At 29.4% G+C, this 19,961-nt stretch overlaps 1 protein-coding gene across 1 annotated transcript in view; it reads right to left on the bottom strand.

Moving 5' to 3' along the window:
• The window catches only part of LOC107446216 (A.superbus venom factor 1), an 88,660-nt gene that overhangs the window by 8,518 nt on the left and 60,181 nt on the right, over positions 1 to 19,961 (bottom strand). The window contains exons 25-35 of the mRNA XM_071186913.1: positions 16,504 to 16,578; positions 15,090 to 15,258; positions 13,262 to 13,428; positions 11,424 to 11,582; positions 10,223 to 10,333; positions 8,909 to 9,038; positions 7,587 to 7,670; positions 5,822 to 5,903; positions 4,305 to 4,392; positions 3,010 to 3,084; positions 381 to 486 (exon numbers count right to left, since the gene is read on the bottom strand). Coding sequence (XP_071043014.1) covers positions 381 to 486; positions 3,010 to 3,084; positions 4,305 to 4,392; positions 5,822 to 5,903; positions 7,587 to 7,670; positions 8,909 to 9,038; positions 10,223 to 10,333; positions 11,424 to 11,582; positions 13,262 to 13,428; positions 15,090 to 15,258; positions 16,504 to 16,578 — 1,246 coding nt within the window. The remainder of the gene's footprint in view (positions 1 to 380; positions 487 to 3,009; positions 3,085 to 4,304; positions 4,393 to 5,821; positions 5,904 to 7,586; positions 7,671 to 8,908; positions 9,039 to 10,222; positions 10,334 to 11,423; positions 11,583 to 13,261; positions 13,429 to 15,089; positions 15,259 to 16,503; positions 16,579 to 19,961) is intronic.

The raw sequence follows: 19,961 nt of genomic DNA, 5'->3' as shown, positions 1-19,961 counted from the left end.
CGTTAAGCTCAGCAATTTTATAGTTTCATGCTAGTAAATGCAATTATTTTTTTCCATTCAACGCATATTTAGATGCTGACGTTAATATTATGAAATGTTAAGCTAATATTAAAAAAAATTTCTATAGGCCCACTGAAAGAAACAGGTCTTCTTCAGTGGACATCTTAAATTTTCTTCAGTCATTAATTTTAAGAACTGGAAAAAGTTTCTTTAAATGCTTTCGTGATAACAAATATTTTAACAGGAAGCTATAAGTTACGGATCTCAGATCAATTGCACTGCGTTCTGTTTGAAGTCAATTTCGAAAGAAAAAAAATTCAGATGCATGCATAGCTAAACAGTTAGCTTCTAATGTATATTTATGATAATTATTCACTCACCTGGATTATAATAATCATATACTTTTACAATGCTTGCTTGAGTTTTTCCAACCATATATTCTCTAGTCACATGAAAATCAAAGCAATAATTCTCTCTAGAAGGAACCTATGCAAAATAATTCTTGGATTATAATAATCATATACTTTTACAATGCTTGCTTGAGTTTTTCCAACAATATATCCTCTAGTCACATGAAAATCAAAGCAATAATTCTCCCAAGAAGGAACCTATTCAAAATAACTCCTAGATTATAATAATCATATACTTTTACAAGGTTGATTGAATTTTCATAACAATTAACTCTCTAGTCACATGAAAATCAAAGCAATAATTATTCCTCGAAGGAACCTATTCAAAATAATTTCTGAATTATAATAAGCATATACTTTTACGATGCTTGATTGAGTTTTCCCAACTTTTGTCCAGTCACATGACAACAACTCATGTGACTAGACACAACAACAACTGTCTAGTCACATGAAAATCAAAGTATTAATTCTCCCTCGAATTAACTTATTCAAAATGGTATCGCTTAAAAAAACTATTCATCAAATACTGAAATTAAATTTATAAGAATAGACTAATAAATAATTTTTAGACTTGTAAATTCTCACATACAAGTTTATACCTCATACTGTTAAAACTTAACCAGTTCTCGATCTTCTTGACGTAAAATTAGCAATTATTTTTGTTGTTAACTAGGAAACTCCGCTTATCAACCCCGAACTGTGGTAGCTTCTCATTTATCATTGCGTTTTTTTCTTAACAATAAATGTGAAAATTATAATTTTATCTAAGCACATTTTGTTAATATGTCAGTTATAATGAAATAAACGGATGCCTAGATTTAAAAAATAAACAACTGTACTTGAAAAAAAACATTTAAATTTAGAAATAAAGAATGTGCGATACAATACAAAGCACTAAATGAAAAGTAATTTTACTTGTTAACGAAATATAATGATAAACGATAGCCTTATATTACGTAACATTCAAATTGAAAACAGTTTTTACTTTTATTGAGTTATAAATTATAGATTCTATATTCGATACAAATTATAAGGTTCTATATTCGATACAACGTATCGAGTGTTAAAAACTGGCAAAATCTAATCACTTTTGCTTGAGTTATTTTTCACTTCAACTTAGAATTATTTTACAACCAGGGAAATACTTCATTTTTTAAATTCAGTAGCAGAGTTTGCTGGCGTTAAAAAATACCACTAGCAAAATCGAGGTTCATACAAGCATTTTTTAAACTGTTACCGCAATACATTATGTGATTTAGAGAATTCAATACAATCATTGCTGTGTGACTTATTGAAATAAAACGATCGCTGAATGGCAAATATTAAATATTTATACTTGTATAAAAAGTGAAATACTCAAATGCTCGATTATGAATGTATCGATTATGATGTCTTATTTAAAATAAGAAGAAATTGCTGGGCAGGAAGTAAGGCAACTAGCTGTAACAACTGCCAAGAAAGCGATTAGAAAATGATGTTGATTTTCAACGGGATTATCGCGACATGAGCTGGTCAAAAAATGATTAGTCAAATTTGCAATTCCTGTATCGTAATAACATAATATTAAAATTGTCGTTATAAAAAAAACATGAAAAAAGATCGTAAAATAGTCGGAAATTGAAGAAGATAAACGATCTAATGGTCGCGACTAAAGCATGGCAAAAAGTGATTACTCAAATTCGAACTTGGAGTGCCACAGTATCTTGATATTAAAAATACCGATATTTGACGAAACATGTAGATATCGTCGAAAAAATGATTAATAAATATCTAAAAACAATGGGGATTTACGTTGGAATCGTCGTTAATCGAAAGCGTCACGAAGTGATAACTCGAATTTAAAATTCGCGTGTCATGATAACACCGTATTAAAAATATCAGGATTCAAAAAATCACATGAAAAGAGACGGATAAACGATCGAAAATCCAGATCACAAGAAAATAGTATCAATTTTTGCTACTGTTTTTTTTCTGTTACTGGCAATTGACTTTTTAACCAGCAATTTGCTACTTGCTAGTAGACGAAATCGCAACTAAGCTTTACATATAACTGTACATCATAAAGATGAAAGGATTAAATAATTTAAAGCTGTTTTCGACTCTTAACAAAATTTTATAATTTATTAATTACAAAATGTACTCCCTCACAAATTTATTAACACCAAAAATTGATAAAATATATTTACGACCGTTTTAAGCTAAGAAAATTTAAATATAGAGAGAGTTACAAACCATTTGTTTTATTTTGTGAGAAAGGTTTTTAAATTATTGTGATTAATTACAATCAATTATTAAAATACTATAATCATTAAAATTAATTACGCATAATTGAATTAATTACTCATAATTATAATTAATTACAATCAATTATAATTAATGACAATTAATTATGAATTATTACAATTATTTACAATTAATTATAATTAATTATATTTAATTATAATTATTTACGTTTAATTATAATTAATTATAATTAATTATGATTGATTATAATCAAATATAATTAATTATAATTAATTAGATTAATGACAATTACTTTGACAAAAACAAACATAAAAACAAAATCTATCAATTAAGAAAATTAAAAACAATACTTAACCGTTTTCAGGTAGAACACGACTCCTTTACTTGAAATTTCATATCTTTCAATCAAGTGATTAGGATCTTCTTGCAACTGAGAATAAATGATAAAAAAAAATGAATCATAAAATCAGAGTTAAAAAAAAAAACAGTTGTCTTCATAATTTGTGTGTGGAGGATACATTTAATAATTAGCAAATTGTAAAAAAATCATTAAAAAGAATATTATGTAATAACCAACCTTAAAATATAGATTAAAAATTTCTTGTCATGGATGATATCAAAAATTTTTTTATATTAGGAGTCATGAATTAGTATTAAGGTGAGGAAGAAACAAAAATACTAACGAAATCGAACAAATCCTTGCAGAGAAAAGTGGATCTGTTTGATTGCCAGAGAAACTGAGAGATATTGAAAGGCAACTATTAGAAACACCTATACGTTTCATCAGATAATCAAACTGGATTTGATGTTTCCCTTATAAAAAGAGTATGGTGGAAGCTACCAGAATATGGTAAATTATACAGAGTTTCTAGCTCTATGGGAGCAACAAAAAGCACGGTACTTTTTACCAAAGAGCCTTGATAATGAGTTTGATAAAATTAATAATAAAATATGGCCTTATAAAATCTGATGAAACTTTGTAAATGTGGTAAAATTTAGTAATTTTATCATGATACTTTATTACGGGTATAAAAACATTTATTCGGTTAAATTTACTTTTATTTTTTTTATTTTTTACTAAATAAGTTGTAATTTGAACTGTAATTTTAAAACCAGAATTTCCGGTAAGCCACAACCACGTGGACGGAATAATTACAAAATGAATGGCTCAAATACCGTATATTTTAGCTCTATTAGCCAGAATTATGAAGGTTTTCTTTTATTTTTACCAAAACTGTTATTATCATACAACACGGTAATTTTACCGGAATTTTGTTTCTCTGTGTTTGTTCTCGAGAAATTTGGCAGATGGCGTTTTTGTTTTTACGAAGCATAACTATTATTTTACAAATCTTGATGTGCATGTATTTTTATTTATCCTTTGACAAGGATTCTCAAAGCGTATATTAAGAGCAGTGATTACGGAACACCCTGCTTATAAAATATGAAGTTTAGAAATGCCATAAAGTTTTTTTTTTGTTCTTAAATGTGATACCTTTGTTGCTTATAAGATGTAATGCCTTGTAACAATGATGTGACGGACTTCAATGGAAATAATCACTACTTATTTGCACCGTCATCACTTTTTTGTTATTTTTAGATAACTAGCCATCTTTATTATACCAAAAAATTCTTTAAAAGACAATTTACCTCTATCAAGTCATCTCTGTTTGGTTGAAATCCAGAAAATATTCCAACATCAACGATACTCATACCAACTGGATTTGATCCTAAATATCTGAAACATATATCATTGCTATAAAATAGGCTAATAATTTACCATAATGTGATTTAATGCTTAAAATTATGTTATTTGCAAAAACATCTTTGATTTATTATACATACACTGCAAAAATACTGTAAAAAAAGTTCTTATTCCGTAAGCAGTAAAAAATGAAATATCAAGCAAATGAGCTGTTGTCATAAGCATGAAAGCGTAAACCTACGTGCTTTCAAATTTCTGAATGAAAAATCTTTTTCCAGATGGACAACGAAAAATTGAAACAAACTGAGCTATAAGTTGGGAAGAATTGAAAGGTCAGAATCTTATTTTTCAGCTTGTTTCGTTAATTCTTGATTTAGCATTCATTTCATTATAAATAAATTAAAATTGCAATGAATGAAGTTGTTCATTTCATTATAAAATAAATGAAAAGTTTATTGTTGAGTATAAGCTATTTTATATTTGAAGCATATGTTATTGACTTAAATTTGAAATGCATTCATTGTTTTGATAAGGTTACGTTTTTTCGGAAATTTTTCGTAACAATTAAAAAATTTTCTCTTGACAATGGGAAAACTTAGTAGCTTCAAAAATTACCAAAGTGAAATAATTGACATGCTTCGAGTACAACAAAGCACTCATTCTCAAGACCCAGTATACCTGATGTGAGCAAATGAAGAAAAACAAAGCAGATTTGGAGGGAAAAAACGTAAAATTGCCAAAAAAAATTAGAAAATGAAATAAAAGTGAAAATAAACACGAAATCGGAAAGAGGAACACGAAATCGAATCCATATTTACCTCTTCCGAAAACCATCGTTTCTCTCATCTAGCACATTTTTTTTTCACTTTTATTTCATTTTCTACTTTTTCGTTAGCAATTTTACGTTTTCTTTTTTCATATCTGTTTTATTTTCCTTTTTTTAATAATTTTTTGGATCTTGAGAACGGGCGTCTAGTTTTGAGCACTCGAAACAAGTCTACTTTTTGAGCTAAATAATTTTTGAGACTTCTGAAGCTTCTCTATTATCAATACTTTGTTTTAGTTTCTTAGGATTATTCACTTCAATAAAAATTATTATTTGAATTTCGTGATCTTTTTATAATTTGTTCTTAAAAAAATCGTTTATTTTGTAAGTAAGTAATAGTTCTTAACTAAATACATGAATATCGATTCCTTAAATTTTCTTTGATTGAGAAATCCAGTTACGTGTAAAAAAACTTAATTCGGAATGGCATTTAAAGTAATAGTTTATTCTGCAATTAAAAAAAATTCTATCTGAATAATTCTCTTTAACTATCTTCGTATACGTTTTTAAATCTTGATTTTCCAATTATTATAATTAAAATTAAAAATTTATTTGTGAATTTTTTTTTTAAATTTTTTAATTTCTCTTTATTTTATAAAACGTTTTTTGTGAATTACTGATAAATATGAAACAAACCTGACGCAAATTAAAACTTTTAACATCAACTTGCTATTTTGAAGTTTATCCATCTGATTTTCTCTTTTATTTCTTACTTTTTCTGGAAAAAAAATAAATTTTGTAAGAATAACCAGTATACAAATCAACAATAATAACATGTGCCCCTTTAAGTCCGTAATCAATCTCTTAACTTTCGAACAGCTGCAGTTGCAGTTAAAAATGTCTGGGTGTAGTGAAATAATTTTTCGTTGCAAGATAGTTAAGAGGACGTCATATCACGGGTAAAACTTTTCGTCGCCAATTCTCCTTCTCCTTTTTGACCAATTTAAAATTTAAAGTGTAGAGAAAGTTCAGACAAACCTAGAGAAGGCCGTGAAATTTCATACACTGAAACTCATTTTTTAAACTAAACTAGGAGGCTCCGCCCCCTGCTCGCTAACGCTCGCCAACCCCCGAGAATTGCTACGCAATCCTATGTGGTTCACGCCGTGAACCATGGCTCGCTGCGTTTGGTCGCCAATGAACACAATGTTCTAGCACAAAGACATAGTATTTTATCATCAAAGACATAGTATTGTACTTATGTAGATGAATTCTACCAATGTTCTTATTGGCTTTTAAAAAAGTATATTAGCTATTTAGATTGTACATGGTGAAAAAATCAAAACATTAGCTAAATAAGAAACATATTAGCAAAATAAATTATCAAATATTGCTTCACTAATATTCTGCATTTTAAAGCGTGAAAATTCAATGCATAAATAAACGCGAAATATAAAAAAATTCAATGCATTCAATACAAACACTTATACGTTTAGGTAGCTCCCAGTTGAAAAATATCAATTCAACAGCGGCCTTTTAAAGCATTCTCACTTCAATTAATTAATTAATTCCTAATTGAGTTTAAATTAAATATTATCATGTTTTTAGAGCATGAATCTGAATTAAGCAACCTGATAATACTCACTCTGGTTATTGTTTCCGTTTTTAAAAGCGCTATAAGTTTGAGCCACCTCATGTGACATTTTCCATGTGACATTTTAAGCAGCAATCATTGGTCGATTTTCTAACGTTGCCATTCGGGGAGTTGTAATGAGGCTTTTTTTTTGGTGCCGTGTAAGAGAAATATATATATAGATTATGAAAATAAATTATAAGTTGATAACTTATTAAGCAACAGAGAAGTTTTCTTCTAATAATTTGTTTGCATTTTAATATTTTAAAGTATTTTTTTCAGCATGACAAACTCTAGGTTTGCCTGAACTTACTTTTTTTTTCTTTTAAATTTCAAATTTTTCATAGATGTGAAAGAGAATTTGCAACGAAAATTTTCTTCCACGGTATGGCGTCCTTTTAAGACCGCTTTATCACGTGTTTATGAGGAACATCATGAACAAGCAAATGATGTTTTTTTCAGCGTTCTCTTCTTAGCATTAATGTCAACTCCGTGGTTATTCTGCATGAAATTGATGATATTCTACAATCTTTTAAATCCTTCTTTTTTACGAGTATAATACCACTTTTGAAACTAAAGCCTTAACTCTGCCCTTTTACACTAGGTTGCGCTATATGCAGTTCCATGTAGTCCGGTGCCTTGCTCCTTTACTACACTTCCACCACTTTTATCACAATAACTGCAAACATTTGAATGTTTAAAGAACGGTTACAGACTTGAGTGGACAATTTTTACTTAATCATAATTGTGTGAGCAAGAAATTAATAATCAGGTTTATTTTAATTAATTTAAAAAAATTATGAATTTGAGGAAGAAAAGAGTATTTACCTATCAAAGCTTCACGATCTCCAACTAAAGGTTGTTTTCTGTTTCTTGGATCAACGGCTATAACCGGTACGTCATCTTTGAGATCTGAAAAAATTAAGCAGTTGACAAAATTCAAAGCGTCAATCGTGTTTATAGTTTTCAATTCATATTATTTTAAATATTTTTATCACCATATCATTTTTTTTAAAAATTTATTCCCGGCTTTTTACTATAAATAAAATACACGCGGTTCTTAATTTTTAAATGATTATCAACAGAACGCATCAATTCTTATTACTTTAAATACGATTTTTTTTTCACCAATTAAATTTTTTCACCATTTCAACTTCAGTCTTTTAATGTAAAAATATACATGCGTTACTCATTCTTTGTAACAATTATCAACAAAATGCCCCATTGGTTTGATTTCCAATGCTAAACCATCATTATTAAAAATTCAAAATTTAGTAAGTTCTAAAAAAGACTTGCATGCCATGATATAAATATTGAATTTTGCTAAAAATTTGCTAAAAATTTAAATTATTTATCAATTTGAATGAGATACAGAGACAAACAATTTTGAGAATCTATTACAGGATATAAATACAGGGTATGCTGTATTCACTATCCTAAATATATATATTTTTTGAATCCAAGACAAATGTAATGTCAAAAAAGTATAAGGCTTCAATGGTTAGGTCTCTAATAGTTAAACCAATATTATTGAACATTTAAAGCTCTGTATATTTTAAAAATTACTTGCATGGTGCTACATAAATTTTGAATAGGCAAAAAATTCATTAGAACAATTTAAATTAATTTATCAACTGTCATGAGTTGCAGAAGCAATTAATCTTGAGAATTTATTACTGTATGTAGGATGTGCTGTATATAGGATGCGCTGTCATCACTACCCTAAATATATATTTTTAGAATCCTAGACAAATGTGATATCAAAAAAAGTATGCACGGAAGAAAGCAAATATTTAATCGATGAAAAATCGAAAACGCTATCAACAGCTAAGAAATCACATGGGAGGAAAACAGATAAATCTATTTAGAATTTTTAATGAAATTTCGATGTTTTTCAAATAATCGTCATTTAAAGTACAAAAATTTCAAGAAATTTAAAAAAAACAAAAACGTTATCAAATGAAGTGATGCGTTAAAGTAATATTTTGTCCCTCATGCTAAGAAAAATTTTCTAAACTGTGAATATGTTTTAAAATCCCTTTCAGTAACAATAAATTATTCCTTTTTCTCCAAATGGAAATTTTTAGAACATTCTACTGGATTAATGCTTCGCCATTTTCAGTTGTAAAAAGGAAGAATAATATTCTTACCCAAAGCTTCTTGAACTCCTCTAATGAGATCAGGAGGAAAACGTTCAAACAAATCTTTTCCTTTAGGATTTAAAACTAATGGAACTCTCTTTTCTTTCTTAATTTCTGTAGCATTGACTGACACGTCAAACTGCAAATATAAATGATTTGATAGATTTTTATTATTTATTAAGATTATAGATAAATAGTTTGGTGAAGCAACAAAATTATATGAAATAACAAAGAAATGCTGTTTTAAAAGTTAGTAAAATGCACACAGGTTGCGTTCTGAAACTAGCTTGTGCACTGTTAATAGGTTTGAAGTGTGTTGAAAGTTAATATCATTTAAACTGTCCACAATCTTAACGAGATGCACCACTTTATTGTATTTCTTAACCTTGAATACAGTTCAATTTAAATAAATACATGGTTCAGCGCATTGTCTTATCAATGATGCTGTAAATTTGCACCATAATAAAGTTCAAAGTACTTAAATTATATTATGTATTAATGATCAATCGAATGTACAATCATGGGGAGATTACAGGTCTGGTATGGCCTTCGACCCAAAAGTTATATGAATTTCAATTTTTCAGGTGATGCAAAGTTGTGCTTAACACAGCAAAACCTATAAATTTTTGGTTTGGTCAGAAAAATTAGTTCAATATTAAATCACAATGTTTCATTGCCATGATCCAATACAGAAATCCACTGCAAACTTTTATATAATCTACGAGTACACAGACAAAAAAAGCCTGCTAAAATTACCGTAATGATATTTCTAGTAAAAAAAGCGTAACTTTGAGGATAATATGAACCAAAATATACGGTATTTAAACCATTCATTTGATAATTTTTTCTTTCATACTGAAAAATTTAAAGGAAATTCTGGTTTTCATAATTATGGCTCTTATTACCCCACATTTAGTGAAAATACCAGACTGAAAGGTCACCGAATATGTGTTTTTCATGTTACGCTGCAAAGGATTAGATCTGCCCAAAGGATTATATCTTTCTAAAGAGGTAACCAACAGGACGACCAAGAAATGCTCGTCAATGAGGAATCTCAAAAGCAGATTTCAAGAATGCATTCGTAAAGGAGGACGGCCTCTAAAGGACGTAATTTTTAATAAATGATAAATTCCATCAATAATTTTAAAATGGCAAATTTTAAACTTTTAACTACTGTGAATAAAAGGTTTTACTTCCATCACTCTTGGTTTTACAGGATGGTTAAAAAGTTTCCGTTTTTTTTGTGAGACCCTGTATTTAATTAAATAGCTTTATTTTTAGAAATTACGAACTACTGTGTATTAATGTATTAAGTATACTTGCTTTGCACATTTTTTCGGCAGAATGAAGAACATTATATCGCAATTTCACAGATAGTGATCCGATTCCATGTCCACCAGTATTTACAAACAGCATTCCTCCGATTTTATTAACCTAAAAAGTAACAAAATTAATGTGTATAAATATCGGGATTAAATGGAAAAGTAAAACACTAAATGAGCAAAACATGTATGGAAAAGTAACAAAATTGAATCTGAATAAATATTCAAAAAATAATAATAACAATAATAATAATAATAGTAATAATGAAAAAATTAGATAAGTTGCGTATTTTTTTTTCTTCAAAAGTTACTGTTAATATTATGCAGCCAATACTATATATTTTAATCTGACAAGATAATAAACATGGCTAAAGATTAATAAAAAAAAATATGAGTAAATATTATTTGGTTTAAAACAAAATACCAGATGCTTGTAAATTTTATTGAAAATCAGCTTTGCGCAATCGATAGCATTAAGTAATAAACACAATAAACAAAAAAGTAAAAATGTTAAGCAATAAAAAAAAACAATGAACCCTTTTTTACTCTTTAAAAGAAAGCTAAAGCACAAGATTAGCTTTTCTGAAGAAATTAGCTAATAGCGAAATCTAATAGTAAAAAAATAGCTTCTTTCTAAATTCCTCTGCCACCTTATGTGGGTGCATTCATAGTCAACTGTGGCTTAGACCGGAGTTCAATCCTCCATACTAAATAATGGGTCTCATCAGATTGAACTTCCTCAGATTGTGTCTCAGTGGTACGAAATATACTCTAAAGTAAAGTCCACAGAGGTTTCATTGCAGTTAATGTTAACAATTGACGGGATGGCTGGGGAGCTTGGAGTAGAGGTCAGGTGATTACCACCACCTTTTGTGCTCTTGTCTAAATTGCAGCATTGTGGAGTGTGTATGCACCAGTGTTGTCGTTGAACCATCATTAGCGATGAATCGCAAACCATTGCTAATAGCCCAGTATTGAAGCTCTAGTGTGGCTTTAACAACTAAACCATACCTAAATTTTTATATTATAGCATAACAATAAACTATAAAAATCAACATTGAATAAACCAAAAATGCAACTTTATATAATAGTATCAATTAAAGATACTGAAAGCAATGTTTAAAATAACATTAAAAAATGTAGTTTAATAAAGTCACGAATTTGAACGAGTAAAAAGAAAAATATATTGTTTTTCAACTTACTTTGATATCTTGTAAAATGTGCGCATTTTGTTCAGTAAAACTAAGAACTTTATGAAAGTTTCTGTCGTTACTCGATGAAATGTTCGCTACAAGGTTAACTGAGGGCAGTTGAGCCCTCATGGCATATTCTGATAAAGCTTGTAAGGCTACTACGGTATCCTAGCATTCAGGATAAGAAAAATATGTAATCAATATATAGTTACAATTTGCAAAATTAAAAAATATTTATAAGTATTGTGAATTTTGAATTAAATGTTGAAATAAATAAATAGCTTGGTTGAATTTGTAAGTTATTTATATTCTAAAAAAGCAGCTTAAACAATCTAACGAAGATCAAGGGGAAAGAACAGTTTATGTTAGTTTTTCACAAATTACGATTGGATCGCTACCAGTTGAGTTTTGATGATTACTTGGTTTTGACAAATCAATAACGTAGAAAATCGATTCTCCCTGAGAGTTATCACGCAGTAAAGATGAGCCATGCTGAAGAAAAGCGTTTCTTGCTCACGAGTAGAAAAGACGAACAAATAAAAGTGTAGCGAAGAAGATGACGGAATACTAGGTGAAGAAGAATTGATTGAGGAGGAATTTTGCGGAAATAATGGCTCTTTTCCAACCCGATTTTCAAACTATATTTTTTTTCGGCATTAAAAATTCTAAATTTTGTTTGAAAATTCTTAGGTGCTGTAAATAAATGCTTGTGACATCCATATTTTTTTTTTACTATTTAAATCGAATGCTTGCCCCTGAAAACTTTTAAACCTTGAAATTTGAGCCGTAGCTGCTCTGGGGATAAAACATTAACACTAGCACGATCACATTGCAAAACGTTTTACAATGTGATTGGATTGCACTTTCTTCAATCATGTTTTAGAGGATTGAATTTAGTGAAAAATTTGACATGAGACTGACTCTTACTAAATCACTTCAAGTAGATTTCAAAGTAAATTTTCTTATAGTGTGATCGGATTGCACTTTCTCCAATCGTGTTTTAGATGTTTAAATTTAGTGAAAAATTTTGTATGACACTCTTCATAAGTCAGATCGAGTAGATTTCAGTGTAAAACTTTTGACATTATGATAAGATTGCACTTTCTTCAATCTTGTTTAGATTGTTTAAACTTAGTGAAAATTTTACGAGACTCTTAATAAATCACTTCGAGTAGATTTCATTGTAAAACTTTTGACAATATGATAAGATTGCACTTTCTTCAATCTTGTTTAGATTGTTTAAACTTAGAGAAAAATTTTACGAGACTCTTAATAAATCACTTCGAGTAGATTTCAATGTAAAACTTTTTACAATGTGATCGGATTGCAATTTCTTCAATCGTGTTTCGGTGGTTTAAATTTAGCGAAGAATTTTTATGAGACTCTTAACTTAATACTTAACTTAGCGAATAGATTTCAATGTGATCGAATTGCACTTTCTCCTATCGTGTTTTAGTTGTTTAAATTTAGTGAAGAATTTTACATGAGACTCTAAAGTTAACACTTAACTTAACGAACAAATTTAACACAACTTAACGAGATTTTATTAGATTTCAATGTAAAATTTTCTACAGTATGATTGGCTTGCACTTTCTCCAGAGTTTAAGAGGTTCAAATTTAATGAAAAGTTTTACATGAGACACCTGACAAATGATTTGAAGTAGATTCCCATCTAAAAAATTTACAGTGCTACTCTTTTAATGATAAACTTGATTTCGCGCGTTTTTAAAAGAGCTAAGAGAAATTCTCGTGTTTCTGGACTTATACAGAAACTTATACAGTTCATAATAGATTTATTAGAGTAAAAATGTTAGTAACATAAAAAAGTAAGAAGTTGTTTTTCTTACTTGGGTAGATTTGAAAGATCCAGATTGTAACCGTTGAGTATTAAGCCAATTAACAATAGAATTGCCGCGAGTAAGATCATCAAAAAGTAGTAGATTCAGCAATGCATATGCAGTAGCTTCAATATTTTCAGCTGTTTCACCCGATCCCAGGTGCATCTCATTTTTATCTATTCAAAAATAGATAAATAAACACATGAAAAATGTTCAAAAATCTTCAAGCATTTTGACTTATATAATTGCAAAGTATTTACTAAACAATGTACCAATTGTGTTTTCTGTTTTGTTTCGAAATAATGATTAAATAAAGTTTTGAAATCTTTGTCAAAACATGCAATTTATGTTTCGACAGTGAGGAATATTTTCGTTTTTGGAGTCAACTCTATAACATTTACAAATCTTTGTATTTTTTAATAATCTTTAAAAATCCTTAAAAATTTTTGTGAAGAATATTTTTAAAATTTTATTTTACAATTCTTTGTAAAAGATGAAGCCTTACGATAGATATTAAGGGTCGAAAATTGATATTCAAGCAAGAAAAAAATACGTGTTTTAAATATCTTGAAACTAATTATTTAGTTAAGAAAAAAAGGGAGTTATTAAATAATCAAAACAAATATCAGTCTATTTCAATTGCGAAGTGGTTCACTCAATCATTAGAAAACAGCTTTTAGCTTAACTTTGAAGGAGCGGATTTAAGATTATTTTAATCCCTCTGTTGCATTTATTGATTTCACAATTTGGAAACGTTTTTTTTCTACCATACAGCAACATAATCTGTACCCTTAAAGTGCATAATTTTTTGGACAACATTCTATGCATAAACTGTAAAACTCTACAGGATGTTCAAAAAATATGAAAATGTTCAAATATCTCGAAAATATGCTACGGGAAAAAACTCTGAATACGTGTCATATATTTCAAACGATTCAATCAATGATACCTTCTTCAAATCCCCTAACATCAAACCTGGGAAATCATGGAGCAATTTCAAATTATTAAATAAGGCCAATTTGGCCAATAAGGCCAATTTTTGGCCAATTGCGATTTTTCAGAGAAAAAAAATCTCCAGTTTTAGTTACAGCTTGTTGCATTTTGGTTTGCAAACCTCGCAGTAATAGCAAAATAAGAACGATGTGCAAATTGTTTCAAATGAAAATATCTCGAGAAATGTAATAACACTAAACTTGATCTACCTAATGTACCTATCTAAATAAACTAAACTTGAACATTACTCCAAAACTCGCCATCTTAGCCACAGATGATCAAATACGCATATTTTTATTTATTTATTACTTTATTGTATTTAGCGCGTATTTCATTCGATTTATTCAATTTAAACAATTTGTAACCCATTTTAATTCTCGAACAACATAGTCTGCAAACCGAATTGCAGGCAATTTGTAAATCAAATTGGAGAGCTTTTTCAGGTAAATCCAAATTTGTCTTTAAGAATGGAGACTCCAATGAAAATTTTTGAAATTTTCCTCATGACCAGAAGAAAGTGGTTCGAATCAAATTTGGTTTCATTTTTTAAAAATATTTTTAGATTTTTCTGGTGATGTGCATTTTTCGGAACATTTGATTATTTCCATACTTTTTGGATAAATTTTAAATTATGTTTGGTCATTAAACCCACACCTAATACTTACTAGTAATAGTGTTATAAATTTATGCTCTGATATTGTGATAAATGAAAACTTTAGTAGTAATGTAATGGTTATAATAATTAATGCTTTAACCTATTGCTTTTTTTCCCTATTTCTTAAAGCCTGACAAGTTCATTAACATTCCTTTCTTCATGTTAAAATATAAAAATATTACAAGATACCTTCATTGTAGTTTGCTATGGATACCACTCTATCATAAGCAGCTTGTTTTAATGCACTTTCACCCAGTGTTAAGGCATAGGCAACTACAGCAATTGGAAGTGGATCGTTTACTTCTCCTAAATGATCTTCAAGATAAGCCACGGCTCTCTTCTTTGTTATAAGAAGATTCTAAATTGAAATTATATTTACACGTAAGAATGTCTAACTCATAATAAATGAACTACAAACATATTATGCATCAAAATACACTATCTTGCCAAAAATACCCGAACACCATGTTGTTAAAGTGGTGGAAGTATAATGGAGTGGGGGTGTTTCTCGTGGTTTAGTCTATAGTTTGTCTAATTTAAGAACTCCTCCCGCCACAAAGTCCAAGGCCGTCTGGTGCTATAGAAGCAAGAATGGCGCATTTTAGGGAGAGTAGCTTCAATATAGGGCTAGCACAATAGACCGAAGAGATTCCCTTTCTCTCGCACACCCGAGCCAAAAACAGTGACCCCGCACCCCTACTTAAAATAATCATACCTCGTTACCATGGTCACCGCCACAGGTCCAGACGAATGTCTGGAGAAGTTCTTATTTTGGACAAACTATACATCCGTTAGTTCCTGTGGTTGGAAATATGAACTATGAGAAGTATGTGGACATTCTGGGCAATACCGAACTCCCAACAATATTTCGGGGAAGGCCCATTCCAGCAGGCTAACTGCTCCAATCACACATCGAGACTTTCAGAGACATAGTTTGACGAAATGGGGGTTCAAAAACTGGACTGGCCTTCTTAGAGCTCCGATATAAATCCCATAGAACACCTTTGAGACGAATTAGAGCGTAGATTAGGTAGCCAGATTACGTCAGCTGCGATGAAAGTCTAGAAGTCAATTCTTACGGCCACCTATCAAAAACTGGTGAAAAGTCTTCCCAGACGTGTACAGGCTGTCATCGAGATGCAAAAGGGAGACCAACATCATATTAATATGTGTCTCAGGACGCTCTAAGTTCATACCACTGGGTGTCCGGCTACATATGGCCAGATAGTGTATAAAGGCAGCATTTTCAAAAACTATGAAATCTTTAAATGCTTAACACATCCTCAATTCACCTCTTTTATTTTTTTGTAAATAAGAAAACTTTAAAAGATATAATGCTTAACATCAAAATAATTATTACATACATATCTTAAACAATAAGTTACATATTTTCAAGTATGTCAGTATGTCAGTGTATGTCAGTGTATGTCAAGTATGTCAGTGTATTACATTTATAAGGGTAGAATTCCTTTAATAACTAAGAAAACTCTAATTGTTTAACACATGCTCAAGTGCTCAATTGACCTCTGTTCTCTAAATATGCAAAATCTAAGAGGTATAATACTTAACATAAACAAAATGTTAAAATTTCAAGAACACTTACTCCAATATCACATTCGCATTCTTCGAGAGCAATGAGAACGAAAGCGGTCATCGGAATACTTCCTTGTACACCACCCTAAAAAGTAAAGTGGATTCGAAATGAAAATAAAAATAAGGTTTATGCATAATTTCACTATTAGCATTTCTTACTACAAGGCGAAACAATTCTGGTAAAACTACCACACTGTATGGTAATGACATTTCTGGTGAAGCATAAGAAAAAACATAATTCTGGTATTAAAAATCAAATTGTATTTAAGCCATTCATGTGGTAATTTTTTCATTCATTTGGTAATGGTTTACCGGAAATTCTGGTTTTCAAAATTTTAGCTCTTATTACCACATATTTAGTAAAAAATACAAAACTGAAAATCAAGTTTAAAATAATAAATGGTTTTTGCACCATACTCTAAACTATCATGAAAAATTGCTAAATTTTACCACATTTGTCAAATTTTGTCACATGTTACAAAAATAGTTAATTTTACCAAAATCATTAGCAAAGCAATTCGGTAAAAGTTTTCGAGTTTTTTCGTATTCTCATAGAGCTGGAAACACTGTAAGCTTTACCATATTCTGATAGTTTTGACCCTACTTTTTTTTTCTCAGTGTAATACAACTAATTTAGTTAACAATAATCAACTATTAAAAATCAACACTCCAACAATTTTAAAAATGTTAGTTATTTATGTAAGTTGGAAATATTAAAGTGCAAAATATTTCCTCAAACTTTCAAAATTGAAATTTTATTGAAGTTTAAAAAAAGATTAAGCTGTTCATTTTTTTAATTTCAAAATGAATATGTTTTTAAAGCAACCCCCTAGTTTTTAATATTACTACTTTTAACATTACTAAGCATATAATCGGAATAACTATAAATAAGTTTTTTTACATTTAAAATGCTACATTTGAAATCAAATCATAGCAGAGGCGTTGTAAGAACTGTTTTTGGGATTGATTGGATTGCCGAACTGCGTAAATTTGAATCACGTGGAGAAAACGATTCTGGTAAAAATACCGTACTGTATGGTTATGATATTGCACGCCAAAAAAAACATATTTCCGGTTAATAAAAACAAATTATACGGTATTTAAAGCATTCCCTCTATAATTTTACCGTTCATATGGTAAAGGCTTACCGGAACTTCTGGTTTTCAAAAATTATAGTTCATATTTTCAAACAATTAGTTAAAAAATACGAAACTGAAAGGTAAATTTAGCTGAATAAATAGTTTTTTCTGCCATACTCTAAGATCAGATTATCTTACCAAATTTCATCACAGGTTTTAAAGCCATACTTTATTATTGATTTTACCAAAATCATTGCCAAAGTGGTTCGGTAAAAATTATCGATCGTTGTGGTGTTCTCATGCAGCCAGAAACACTTAAGGCTTTGCCATATTTTGGAAGTTTTAAAAATGCTTTTTTACCAGTGTATATTTCTGTTCAATTTGAACCACAATATTGCGTAATAAAGTTTAAGAATTTGCGATACCACTGTTAATTTAACACCATAATAAGATTGCAATACATTTGAACGATAATATGGACAGCACGGTTTTACAGTTTATAACTTTCTGTGAAGGGCATAAAACCAGATTAATGAAAGAAGGACAAAAATAGTTTGAGAACGTCCAACCGAATAAAATGTTTTCATGCCATGCTCTAAAGGTATCATGATAAAATTACCAAATTTGTCGTATTTACCAAATTTTATCGTATATTTTAAAACCATATTTAATTGTTATTAACCGTATTTTATTTTATTGTTTCCAAAATCTATACCAAAGCGCTTTTTAAAAATCACGGCCCCATTTTTTGTTAGCAAACCTAAAATTTCTAGCTTGCTTGAAAGGCGCAGTAATTTTATCAAGCAACCGCTCCTGCAATAAAAAAATGTGTTTGGCAACTTATAAGATTTATAACATGTTTCTGAAAACTCTTTTTTTCTGGAAATATTATAATTTCGTTTAGTTTAAACAAATATTAATGCAATAAATTTATAGTTTATTCAGTAATTTTAATATCATAGCAATGACGCTAAAAACAATTTATCGTGTGAGATTTCGTTATTAGTGTATCCTTCCCCTAAATGGACAACTTTCGTAAACTGACATTTTTTTTTTAGTCTTAAGAAAGTCCGCTTAACCGAGGTTTCACTGTATATGTATCATTGACCTAAATATTTTACATGCAAAATATACACCACAAAATTTCTTTCTACTATTTGATATTAACTATAACAGTGTTTTTAAAATCTATGAAGTATGGTTTACCCTCCAAAAGAATCGAAGATAAGTCTGTAACTTGATAAAAGACTAGGGGGCTAAGCCCCCTGTTCACTACCCCTCTCCAATCCCGACGATTGATTCGTAATAATTATTGTTCCTTTGCATAAAACATTTTTTTAAGAAAGTAGAACTTTTTTACTCAAGAAATATGTATTAAAAATAATTCTATTTGCTTACCCTTGCGCCCCCACTTCCCAAGCCAAAATATTTATCTTCTGATTTTATTAAGATCTATTAATGAGCGTAAGTAATTTTTTAGGTATTTTTTTTAATAGCATTTAAAATTCAAAAATATATTGATGTAACAAATTTGGTAAATTCACAACTGTAATTTAATATTTTGACTAACCCAACTGACGTATAAATACAATTGGTGCATGCATCATATTGTACACGAAAGTGATTGTTAAGTTCTTAATTGTTTAACAAATCTTTTAACTTCAATTTTTATTAGTATATTAATGCACTGTTAGAAATTTCTCGGAAAAAACGATTAAATAACAATTTATTGAATGGTTATTTTACCATATTTAATCAAAATAGTAAAATAAACATAAATAAAATGGAAATCAAACTGTTAAGTTTGAGAAAAACTGTTTATTAACTGCTTTCACCTAATACGGTTAAACAACCAGAATTTTATCGCACCAACTAGAACCACCTAATGAAGCTACTTAGCTCTTTACAACTGCATACATATCATAGCCGAGCGGGCTTATCTGTCAATCTCATGACCGGCAGAACTGGAGTTCGAGTCCTAGTGTCGACGCCACGATATTTCCACCATTCCCTTCAACACATGAAGAATTTCTAGTATCCGGCACTCTCCAATGCCCATTACCTTACGAAAAGCAGAGCTCCTATGTCTAGTTAAATATTAAATTTTTTTGTACGTTTTTGAAAAATACTAGTTATAAATGGTTAGAAAACCGTATAGTTTTGCATTCATGGTTTTAAAACCATACTATTTGTAAATGGTTTCAAAACCATAAATGAAAAAAAAATGGTCTTTACCGTAAACTTTACGGTTAATCGGATGAACAGACAGCTGCCAGTTATTTTACCATAATTTTAGAATGAAACTTTTAACAGTGTGTAATTTGCACAAAAAATTGCAAAACGGTTAATAAAATTAGATACCGATTTTAACTACTTGTCTTAAAATGTA

The sequence above is a fragment of the Parasteatoda tepidariorum genome, chromosome 10 (genome assembly GCF_043381705.1).
Source record: "Parasteatoda tepidariorum isolate YZ-2023 chromosome 10, CAS_Ptep_4.0, whole genome shotgun sequence".
In the NCBI taxonomy this organism is placed as follows: Eukaryota; Metazoa; Arthropoda; class Arachnida; order Araneae; family Theridiidae; genus Parasteatoda; species Parasteatoda tepidariorum.
This window is presented reverse-complemented; position numbering and strand designations above follow the sequence as displayed.